Source organism: Eupeodes corollae, chromosome 2 (assembly GCF_945859685.1).
Source record: "Eupeodes corollae chromosome 2, idEupCoro1.1, whole genome shotgun sequence".
Lineage (NCBI taxonomy): Eukaryota > Metazoa > Arthropoda > Insecta > Diptera > Syrphidae > Eupeodes > Eupeodes corollae.
The window spans coordinates 8,619,269-8,631,276 of NC_079148.1; the positions used below are offsets into that span (position 1 = coordinate 8,619,269).

Sequence of the window (12,008 nt, forward strand, 5' to 3'; positions counted from 1 at the left end):
CTTGTCATGAAAAGTGCTTTCTAAAATTAGCCGTTAGGAATCGGATTGAAACTGTAGGTCCGCACTATCCCTGACAGCATTACCCGTACACAGGAATGGTTGAGAGTAAGTAAGTCACTAGGCCCTAGTTCTCAAAAGACTGTTGCGTTACCTAATTAGTTTTAGTTTTTTGTTAGTTTTTTTAATTAAATAAATATTTTTTTTTTTTTTTCAAAAACATTATCAAAAATAATTATAGAGTTACCGCACGGAATATATTAAATGTGTCAATCTTTCTTAAATCAGAAGGAAATAACCTTTTCTTGTTTAAATTGTAGGTTTCAGAAATCTGCTGGAATTGAATTATAAAAACGAGGAAAAACGAGGAAAATCGTTATCAATGTTTTACATTTCAATTGATTAAAAAAAACTTGTGAAAACAAGTCATTTCCTGTAGAATGAATTGAAGCTTTCAATAGCCTTAAAAGGCGATGGTTTGCAAGAAGTGCAAAAATGTATTCAAGTGTTTTTTTTTAGTATTGTACTTTAAAATGTATAGTTACCTTTTCGGTTAGATCCTCCTTTTCTTCAGAGAGATTTTCGATAGTTTCACGGTGCTGGGCTATTTCCTGTTCTTTTTGTGCAATTTTCTTGTTCAATCTTCGTATCTGTAATATTAAAGCACAACGTAATTGATAGCATTTTAAAAATAATTTGGGTTATGTTTTTAAATTTATTTTAATTATAAAAGCTTCTAACTAAAAATCCCCACTATCGCTCCAAGTTCTTTGTCCAACTACATTTTTGCAAAGAAAACAAAACTTTTCTGTCTTGTTAACGTTTTAAACCAAAAATGATACATCAATGAATCCAAGATTAAAGGAATTGAGAATGGAAAAATTATAATTTTTTGATGGAATAAAATTTTATAATTTTATACATATACAAATCAATTGTATTTAGTTTTGAAATGATATTATTAATAAAAAGTTTGAAAGCCATCGATTGATATAACGAAGACAACTTCGACCTCGTAGATTTGTTTAAATGAAGCATACAACAATATAGAAATGTTAAACTATATTATTAAATATTAATAAAACTTTTTTCACTTAAGTATCATAATGCGATACTTGTTAGAAAATTGCAATTGTGTATTTAATTCTTTGGCATAATCCCTTGTTCGATTCTAATTTCATCGATAGCCCCAATTGAATAACATATTATAGTCATAGGTATTTTGTGAATTCTCCAAAATACAAGGGTTTCTCAAAGTAACTATGTCTGTCTTTTAAAGCTTCACGACTCAACCGCGAAACCAAATTTGATAAATTTTTTTCTCTTACAGTCGCATGGCTTAGCATACGTATTAAATTCCAATTGGCCGTTCGACAACAGATTGTTCACAAAAAAATGTACTGTTTTGCATTAAAAGGGCCGGATTTGATCCTTGTCACTGCTAAGGCATAAATAATGGCAAAAAATACTATGTCCCAAAGGCAGTCAAAATGTTTGGTCATTTAAAAAAAATATGAGTAATTCTTTCGCGGTTCCTACGTTTGTTGTCAATGACACTCCATTTGTTAGCTATTTAGAGAAAGCTAATCTCTTTGCTAGGCAGTTCGCCGCCAATTCAACGCTGCTTGTGAGTGTTATGACTCCACCTGTCATCGAGCGCGTTAGTGAAGATAAGTCACGGTTTGTTGCGGTTTATGGGCTGGTGGCATCATTGGACCGTACTTCTTCAAAGATGATGCGAATCGTAACGTAACTGTGAATGGTGAGCGCTACCGTGAGATAATATCCAACTTTTTTTTTGCCCATAATGCAAGAGCTTGACTTGCATGACATTTGGTTTCAACAAGACAGTGCCATATGCCACACAGCACGCGCAACTATGGACTTTTCGAGAGGCGAGTTCGGTGAACATTTTATTTCACGTTCGGGACCGGTCAATTGAACGGTCAAATCGTGCGATTTAACGCCCTTAGACTATTTTTTGTGGGGCTGCAATTGACGCATTAGAAGACAACATAGAAGCATTTATTCGTGAGATACCGGCCAAAATGTTGGAAAGAGTATACAAAAATTGGACTAACCGGATGGACCATTTAAAGCGCAGTCAGGGTCAACATTTGCATGAAATAATCTTCAAACATTAAAATATATGGTTCGTACTATCGATTCAAATAAAGATTATATGCATTTTTCTGTATTGTATGTTTTTTTTAACTTTTTTATAGTTTTTAAAAAATCACTCTTTATAAAGGAATTGTTTTTTACTAATAATTTAATTTTTTTCAAATAATGGTTCCTCCAAAAACATTCCAATTTTACAAAAAAATAAGAAATTTAACCAACTGTTTCGTAGTTTTTCGTAAAAGTGAGCGCTTACGAGAGAGTAAAATATTTCCCCAACCAACGAATTTTAGCCCAAGATATTTCTTTCGGCTGATTTGTGAAAATTGTCAAATTTGATAGAAATTCATTTAAACTAAATAAATTGCTCGCTTTTGATGTCAGTTATTAAATTTAAAAACAAATTTTCAAAGAACCTCAATAAGACAGTAATATTGTGTGTAAAATTTCTTGTTTTCCCGTTTTTTTTTTTTTGGTTCTTTAAAATATCTATTTTTACGAATTTGACATTTAGTAGATTAAAAAAATTTAGTAAAGTTACACCGAAAAATAACTACCCCATTTTCCCATAGAAGAGTCAGATGAATACAAAAACAAACAAAACCAGATTTTAAGCATCAACTGATAAGATTTTTTGGGAAAGAACAAAAAGTGGATGCAGCTGGATATGGAAAACATTTCTATGTCTTTTGTTAGTGGTTGCACATGGGGTAGATATTTAGTTACATTGAATATATAATAAATTAAAATTAATATAAAAATAGGATTTTGTTCTTTTTTTAAATTATAATTTGTACAATACAAATAGTTAAAAACAAACCTGTTCTTCTCCTGAGTGTCTTACTCCACAATCGTCGCTTTCTCTGCTCCTTAACACATCATTTTTTAGAGCTTGAACTTCTTGGTGTGATTTCTTGAGTTCCAGATCTAATGATCGAGACAAAGAGACAAATTAATTCATTTAAAAAAAATTCTCTTAATAAACTTACTTAGTTTATCAATTTTTTCCTGACGTTTCTTTAAATCAGTTTCCAAAAGCAGTTTTTCGTATTCAAAGTTTTCAAGTTGAACCTAAAATTTTATTTAAAAATAAATAAGACGCATAAGAAAAAAAAAAAAACAAATAAGTTATAGAAAATGCTTTTACCTGAAGACTGTTGACTTTCTTATTCTTCTCCTCAAGCATACTACTCCTTGGAGTTGGTGGTGAAATGTCTGTGATCTTCCTCGGAGTCTTTATCGGACTGTCGATGTTGTTGAAGATAAAACGATTGTTTGTCGGAGGAGTGAAGACGTGAATTGAAGCAATTACATGACGCATTGTCTCCTTGGTCAGACATTCGTCACTGTCATTCAGGAGTTTCTGAAAGAATGCTGTTATATTTTGCTGAGCAAACTCATCGAGTTTCTTGCAATTTTCTTGGAAAAAAGGCTCAGAATATCGAACGCAAGAGAAATGCAACAGCAGCGAATACACGTAAATGTGATCACTTGCACTGAGGGTGTTCTCATCATCTAAATGTGGTTCAAATAAGGGATATTCTTCTGCAAATATATTAAATTACACAATTTTATAAATTTTCTACACCAAACAAAGAAAAACAACTCAAAGTCAAACCTTTTAAGAAAGAAGATAAATTGTTATATCGGCAAATGCCGTCTTTGCAGCGATCTTTAAAATGTATAAAGAATTGTTCTATTTCAGTTTGATCGATACTATAGAAATTTACTTCTAAGAAATTGCATTCTTTTATCTAAAAAAATAAAATCAAAAAAGACATAATAATTTTAATTTCCATTTCACAAAATTTAATTATTTTTATTTTTTCGTTTACCCATTGCAGGAGGATTTTCTTCCAAATATTTACAGGGTCCATTTTTTAAACACGAATTTACATTAATTTAAACATAAATATATTTTTTAATTCACACGCTATACCACAAATAAAATTATTAATTATTAAAGTTTTTTGAGTGCGTTTTCCGATCCGGGTTGAAAATGTAGAACTAGGACGCAAACAAATGCCGTTAAAACAATTTTCGAATTAAATTTTTGGAGAGCAGTTATTGGGCTGTCAAAATTACTCCATTTTTAATTTTTTAAATTCCAAAGAAACGGAATGGAAATGGAACTAAATTAAATAATAATGAACGCGTTCAGAGAGTACATTTTAGTTCACCAAATGGATGTGTTCAAATAGTGATTAACTATAAATTGTGAAGAAATGTTAAATGATGCGAGACATATGTTTTATTTTCGGTTTTTTGACAATATAAAGCATCTTGCCCTTGAGCTACGAACTGCGAACTGTGGATGTTCGCATTTTTTGACTTTTCTTTCACAAGAGCTTTATTTCTATTCGCAAACAGCGACGAATTATCAATTTATAATTACCCTTTTCAACAAACAAAACAAGAGTGGTATATTTTTGAGGTTAAGTTGAGCGCGAACAATTTATTCGTTGCAGTGTGAATGGTTTGTGGAACACGAATAGAGTTTGACAGTTCGTAGCAAACACGCGTCAATTCGTTACTACCAAATTGTTTTTACAAAATTCTCTTATTAAAGAGAACAAAATGCAAATTTTATTATCGTAACATAAGTTTAAATTGGTTTATTATAATTAAAACGTGTTTTTGTTTGAAATTGACTTTCGTATATTCGTTGTTCGCTCTCATGTGCAAGGCTCTTAACGAATGAAAATTTGATGAGAGCTGTATTTTATTATAAAGTCACCGTAGAGGTTGGGGAAAAAAGTTATGTTGGTGATTGTTTTATTTAGAAATACTACAAAATGGAGAGACTACTCATATTATTGAAATTATGGATTGCCTAATCCGGTATTACACAGCGCATGTATTTAATGCGCATTAATTGGCTATTTTGTTTTGGAGAGTCATTCGGTGATGCGCGCATTATTACATGAACACTTTTCGGATTTTTAATAAGGTACATTACTTTGATAGATATCTTTCATTTCTACTTTCATTGCTCGCTCCCAACCCAAGGTTGCCACATTAGTCATATATGACCAAATTTGGTCTTTATTTTATCACTTGGTCAAATGATCATATTTAATTCCATTTGGTCATATTTTTCGGAATCGAAAAAAGATGTTCGACAATTTGAGTAACAAAAACGTTCTTTTAACATAGTCATTTAGCTGAACAAAAACAACGTTTAAACTCATTTAAGCAATTTTGTGTAAATTATAACTTTATTAAAAATATAAACTCTTGATCTGAATTGGACTTAGGGAACAGAGAGAATTATCTACGCATTTACACAAGCCGTACAAATTCTTAAAATCGAATCTTACTATTTTTAATAAAATTATTGTAAACATACTGTCATCTCATGTTAAAACTCTTCGTTTTTATATTGTATCATCTTTATTTGGATTAATCTAATTTAATTAAGTTTTTTAGGGATTGTATGAGTTTATTTGTACGTAATTAAAAAACAAATATCATCGGTATAATATGGAAAATATGTTTAACAAAATGTAATGAATTCATTAATGTGTTTACAAATTTTTGGGACTTGAACTATGTTGGTGACATATTGAGGTATTTGCTCTACTAAACACAAACACGAAGTGAAGCAAATGCGAAAAAATACGAATATAAAGGAAGACAAACGTCAAAAACAATCAAGGAATAGCTTGTACGTGCATGCTAAGACAGATTTATTTCTATTACATTTTTATTTATTCCTTTCTCTTCCGCACTTCATTGATGAATGGAAAAACATGCGCTGTGTAATACCGGACTTACAATACTACATATTTTTTGAAAAGGTTTATTACAAAATGTTCAAATGGTAGACATGTGTATTTGAGAGGACACAAGCGTCCTTAGATTTTTCTTAAAACTCACCTCTGTCTGCCAACTCATACTCTTACCTCTCCGCGATGATTATTGGGTATGAAGTACCTCAACTGAAGATTGGGTTTTAACTCCAGTGGAAAGTTATTGGGAGTAGTGAACTGATTTGAAGGCACCTCTTCTTATTCAGAATGAAGTGGAGGAATTCAAACTAAAAGACTGCGATGCATACCACAGCGAAAACAAAGGCAGCGACTATTTGAGTGTGGATTTGCTATGGAATTAAATCAATTATTGATTATCTTAAGTCACCATCTATAAGACTCACCATCCTTGTTCTCATTTATGGCGCTGAGGCTTGGACCTTTTCAAAGAATGATGAGAGCATGTTAGGATGCTAAGAGAGAAAAAGAAGTGCAGGAGAAGATACAACTACAAACTATTCGGGCTGTGCAGAGAGGCACTGACCTGATTAAAAGAATAAAAACCCAACGATATAGATGGCTGGGTCATGCAAAGCGAATAGACATCAACAATCCAGCCCAGAAAGTCTTGTGTCGGCCTGTAGCACCACCTTAAGTAGTATATTACATCTGCCACTGATAATACTTGATATGGACTGCTAGTAGTTTTATATTCCCAAAGAAAATTAGTATTAAAAGTGATTCCATTTAATTTAATAACTAATTTCAAAGCGCCATCTCTTGTTTCTGTGCCTCGAAAGCTTTGTTTGCAAAGATTCTTATGACATTTATTATTTTGACGTTTAAAAAAATAAACAATATACAAAATAAAGTTAAAAAAGTTTCTCCATCTTTCAACTAAACCCGCAGAAGGGCTAGTAGTGTTAAGCAATAAAAATTACGTGAAGTTTTGCTACAAGCAGTCCACATCAAGTAGGTCAATGTGACATTTTCTGTAGTTTTCCAATCTTAATGGTTCTATAATCTTTTTTTGATAATAGTTAATATGTGTTTTGCTCAGAGCAGAACGGAGCTAAAAAAGAGATCTATTCTCCTTTTGTAGCTCAGCCATATCACAGCTTTCGAGCAGCTGTGTTTCGTTTAACTCAGAACTCAATGGAATCTGAAAGTGATCAAACTAATTAAATAAAATTTTGACCACAACTGACTTTACGTGTGCTTCGTTTGGTATAAAAGAAAAAGATGGAATATTTTAAAACTTTTGACAGTTATATTCTCAGGTGCGAATCGGATAAATTTAATTAAACAGAGCTTATTCATAGTGCTCAAGCTCTGCTCAGAGCTCTAGTCTGAGTTTCAAAAGAAATAATCGCCTAATAAATGTTATAGAAGTTCGAACGGGTTTGCGGCGTACTTATTGGTTTTGTCGCATTTCTGAAGTAAGAATATCGTCAGATAAATTAATACAAAATTAACTCTATCTATTTTTGAACATATTTCCAAAATTTCAAATCATTAAAACCAATCGTTTGGCCTCAATTACATCACTAAAAGGTAAAAGCTGCAAATGTTGCGCAACCGGTAATTTTGGATGATCAGCAATACTTCCACTTTTAAAAACAATCTTTTCAACTGAACAAGTCTTAATGCTGTTAACAGAGCCCCTACAAGAACAACATCTGTTATTCTTCCGATGTCTTCATATTTCACAATTTTAATGATTACTTGCGTAGGCGATCGATTAAAATAGCCTTAATCATTACGTATAAATCACCACTTTTGCACTATGTTTTAATAAATTTGAACACTTTGTTCTAATGCTTTAACATAATATTATGGGTCTTTTAAATGATATCTAAGTATTAACAGGTGGCAAATTCCAACATCATCAACTTTTAACCACGAAAATAATTACCCTATATGATCTTATTTCAGCTTTCATGGAAATCAGTCTGTAAAATGTTTGAATAGGTATATAACTGTTTTTCCTTTTGATCAAAAATACAAATATTTTATTAATCGATAGAAAATCACTCAAAGTTTTTGTATTGTTTATTAACAAATTAACTGTCAATTTCTGTGACGGAAATTTGTTTCCATGAAATTCATTTGATTTAGCATAATCGAACTGTCAAACATTTTAAAAAAATATTATTTCTCCACAGTATTCACAAATTTTAGGTCGAAAAGTGGTATGGTAAACCTTTTAACTAAGAGAACCGGTTTCCGACTTTGGTTTGACAAAGTTAAAGCATCAGCTTATTGAAATTACCTCTTTTTCCGCCATCACATGAACGTGAAAAAAATAATATCTTTTGTTTCCATTGAATACACTCATTAAACTTTTCGTTCTGAACTGATTCATTGTATTTTGTTTTTCTGTCATTGAAGTTTTCCACATGCTCCTGTTTTGGCGATGACATTTTCAAAAAGGACCAACTTCAAATTGACGTTTCAAAAGAAAACAAACAAAATTGAAGCATGGAAATGAAAGAAGAACAATCTTCCTTCGGAAATCCACAACCAGCACCGCAACCACATTCTGACCAAGATCCTCCAGATACTGCAGCTGTTCCAGAAACAACAACAGAAAATACAGATCCACCAGCCGTAGTCCTTTCAAAGCGGCAATTGAAAAAACTCAAAAAGAAAGCCCAATGGGAGGAAAAGAAAAAAGAAAAACGCCAAAAGGAGCGTGAAAAGTGCAAATTAAAGAAACAAACCGCCATTCTCGAAGGCAAAACTTTAGGACCGAGTCGCAAAGAACTCAAACGCAACAAAGCCAACAAGAGTTCCAGTACTCTGAGTGTGGCAATCGACTTGGACTACGATGATCTTATGATTGACAAAGATGTGGCTAAGTGTGTTAAGCAACTGCTCAGAATCTACACTGTCAACCGAAGATCCAGAGCTCCGGCGACATTGCATTTTACTGGCATTAAGCCAGATGGTAGAATTCATGAGGTTCTCAAGAAGAACGATGGCTACGAGCACTGGGACGTCCAGTGGGTATATGAATCGTATTCGAAGAATTTCAACACCGACCAAATTGTCTATTTGACGAGTGATTCCGATGAGATTCTCAAGGAGATCGACCCAAAGAAGGTTTACATAATTGGAGGTTTGGTAGATCATAACCACCATAAGGGACTCTGTTTTGATAGAGCGAAGAAATTGTCACTTCAAACTGCTCGACTCCCATTGACTGAACATGTGGATATGAAAACACGAACGGTGTTGAGCACTTATCATGGTAAGTAAAGCTTAAATGATTTTTAAAGAATGCTTTACTAAAAGAAGCTATTTTTGTTGCAGTTTTTGAAATCTTATTAAGACTCTCTGAGGGTAAATCGTGGGCTGATGCAATTTTGGAAACTCTTCCGGTCCGAAAAGGTGCTAAACTCAAGGAGGCGGAAGACAAAGTTGTGTCCTCAATCGTCAAAAAGGAGGAGGTAGAAAACGACGATGTTATAATAGAGATAGCAGAGTACAAAGTTGTATCAGAAATTGTTAAAAAGAACGAGGTGGGAAATGGTGATCTGTTGTTGGAGAACACTACAACTGTGGCGAAGCCTATAAAAGATGTGTCAAATCAGGAAATGACTGAATAAAAATAAAGTTTTTATTAAAATTCAAACGTTTTTTACCTTTTTATGTTGGAGCAATGTTAAACTAAATTTACCATGCAATTTATACTAACCCCCTCCCTTTTCTCTTATATAAAACTGGGAACGTGAATTGAAAGTATGCCACAAAAATGATTGATATCGGGATTTAAGTACTATCTAGGAGACTTTGGGTTTAATTTTAGGTTATAATTACCAGTTTTGAGAGAAAAATTCTTCTCGTGATCTAAAGTCCCGTATGCATAGACGGAAAGTGGAGGAGAAGAAAGAGCGATTTCCAACCCACACTCCGCCATTAGGCCTTTGAATCTACCCCTTCAGGAATTCCTCTAATCAGGTGGTAACTGGAAACTGACCTCGCCAAACTTGGAATTCGCAGTTGGAGACATCTAGTATGAAACGAGCTAGATGAAAAAGTTTGTTAGGACATGCCCACGGAAACTCCACAGGACTTAAGCGCCACCTTCCGAAGTTACGCAACCGTGGAGTTTTCGAAAAATATTTTTTGTATTTCTATAGGGTCCTCTGGAACCAGAAATATGATGTTTAAAAAGATTATGGCCGAGAAAAATCCTTGAGCGCTCAGTTTTCAAGGTTTGATGTAAAGGGTTTTGACAAAAATTATTTATGATAATTGCAAATTCGTTTATCTTAATAATTCATTTTTTTAAGTTGGACAGACTTGATCTTTACCACTAATGCAATTTTAAACCGAATGTCTTGAAATTTGGAATTATATAGGAAAATAAAGTTGTTTTTTTTTTTTAATTAAAAAATTCATTTGTTATATGACGAATTTTTTTGCAAGTTCCTTACTTTCCACTTTAAGAGTTCGCAACTTAGTCAAAAATGAGTCCCAAAATTCCTACGGAGGTATTTGTCCAGCTGCGCCATGGACCCTGAAATAAACTATACGTCATCGCAAAAACTTGTCATAGCCTCAGTACCTATGGTTCTATGCTTCTCCTCTGGACGAAGGACTAGAATACCATGAATGTTATATTTAAGTTCAAAATAAATATGCGTGTCCTATCTAGAGTTCATACTCTTGAGAGTTTTTCTCGTGTGCCTTCCCATTTGAGAGTAATTTTATTAGATTTTAATATCGTGAGTTCACTACACCAGTTAAGTTTTGAGTGATAAGTTTCTTAAAGTATTTTCATAACCGTATCTACTTGATAAGTTGTGGAAAGTAAGGAAATTGCCGAAAAAGCATCATCTATTCTTATAAACACAAACTTGCAGCGGCTTAAGTATCTCTTAGGGAACAGCGACAAAATACAAACTTTGTTGGAATTCTTCGAACTCATCTCCGAAAATAATTAAAAAGTGTATCCACTTCGAGTAACTCTCATAAATTTGAATATCAAGAGTAAAATGTCAGTTCTTCCCTCTCAAGGCTGTGTACACTTGAAAGGTTATTCTTGAGAGTTGTCTGAGAGCTACTATAAGTGCTTTTACTCTGAAATGGATGCGTATCTTAAGACCTTATTTCCTTCACATAAATTCTTATGTTGAACTCAAAGCTGAACTGAAAATATCATTACTCCTCTGTTTTTTAAAGTTACCTACTTGTAAAAAAATATTCGAAGGTTTATACCCAGCCCTATCAACGGAAAATTTTACGAATCCCGAAAAACTGTATCATTAAATCCGTTCGTAACGCAAAATTGTATGAGATTTTTCTAACTAGTCCAACCATTTTGAGCTTTTTATAAAGTGAAGAAGGTATTTGATATCCTTATTAGCAAGTTCACTATGATTATTAAAAATGTAGTCTCCCAGATGAAATCTGCGTCTTAGTGAAAGAGCAGAGCAAGCGCAGAGAAGGTGTGAGATTGTTTCCTTTTCTTCCCTATCCATACAGCTCTTGTGAAATCATTTGAGGCTACACCAAGTCGTATTTTGTGTCTGCCTATAAGACTGTATCCGTTTTTAGCGAGTTCATCGGTTCTACAATTTCCTGTGATGTCTCTGTGGCCCGGCACCCAACAGAGGTGAATGTTAAATTGCTGCGCCATCTCCATAAGGGACGATCGAAAATCGAGGCCCGTTTGAGATTTGGTTGAGACACCGTCAAGAGATTTAATAGCAGCCTGACTGTCAGAGAAGATGCTGATATCACGTTTTCTCTAAGCCAGGAGAGGACTTCATTGATCGCTAAAATTTCCGCTTGGAAGACGCTACAATGATTAGGGAGGCGGAATCAGATGCTTAGATTAAGCTTTTCTGAGTACACACCACTACCAACTCCCTCATTTGTCTTTGATCTATCTGCTTAAAAATTAATGCTTTTGTCATCTAGGAGTTTTTTGTCTTCCCATTCATCTCTGGATGGAATGGAAAAACAACTTAGATACTGAACACTTTTAAACAAAATATTAAAGTACGGGATTATGGAGTTTTAAATTCATCACGAATTTTATTAAAAAAGAAACTACTCCATGAATTTACATAGCCTCAAAAAGCTTTTTTTTTTCTTCAAATTATAAAATTAAAATAAATAATAGGA

The 12,008-nt window shown here is 33.2% G+C and overlaps 2 protein-coding genes across 2 annotated transcripts in view; one reads left to right on the forward strand and one right to left on the reverse strand.

The window, feature by feature from the left end:
• LOC129946602 (golgin subfamily B member 1) overlaps window positions 1-4,136 on the reverse strand; it is a 34,325-nt gene extending 30,189 nt beyond the window's left edge. Inside the window, exons 1-6 of the mRNA XM_056056851.1 lie at window positions 3,954-4,136; window positions 3,737-3,872; window positions 3,266-3,663; window positions 3,108-3,189; window positions 2,939-3,045; window positions 543-647 (exon numbers count right to left, since the gene is read on the reverse strand). Of these exons, the coding sequence (XP_055912826.1) occupies window positions 543-647; window positions 2,939-3,045; window positions 3,108-3,189; window positions 3,266-3,663; window positions 3,737-3,872; window positions 3,954-3,995 (870 nt within the window). The 5' untranslated portion in view covers window positions 3,996-4,136. The remainder of the gene's footprint in view (window positions 1-542; window positions 648-2,938; window positions 3,046-3,107; window positions 3,190-3,265; window positions 3,664-3,736; window positions 3,873-3,953) is intronic.
• The window catches only part of LOC129946601 (tRNA methyltransferase 10 homolog A), a 34,332-nt gene extending 24,837 nt beyond the window's left edge, over window positions 1-9,495 (forward strand). The window contains exons 2-3 of the mRNA XM_056056850.1: window positions 8,262-9,123; window positions 9,186-9,495. Of these exons, the coding sequence (XP_055912825.1) occupies window positions 8,352-9,123; window positions 9,186-9,481 (1,068 nt within the window). The 5' untranslated portion in view covers window positions 8,262-8,351 and the 3' untranslated portion in view covers window positions 9,482-9,495. The remainder of the gene's footprint in view (window positions 1-8,261; window positions 9,124-9,185) is intronic.
• The last annotated feature ends 2,513 nt before the right edge of the window (window positions 9,496-12,008 follow it).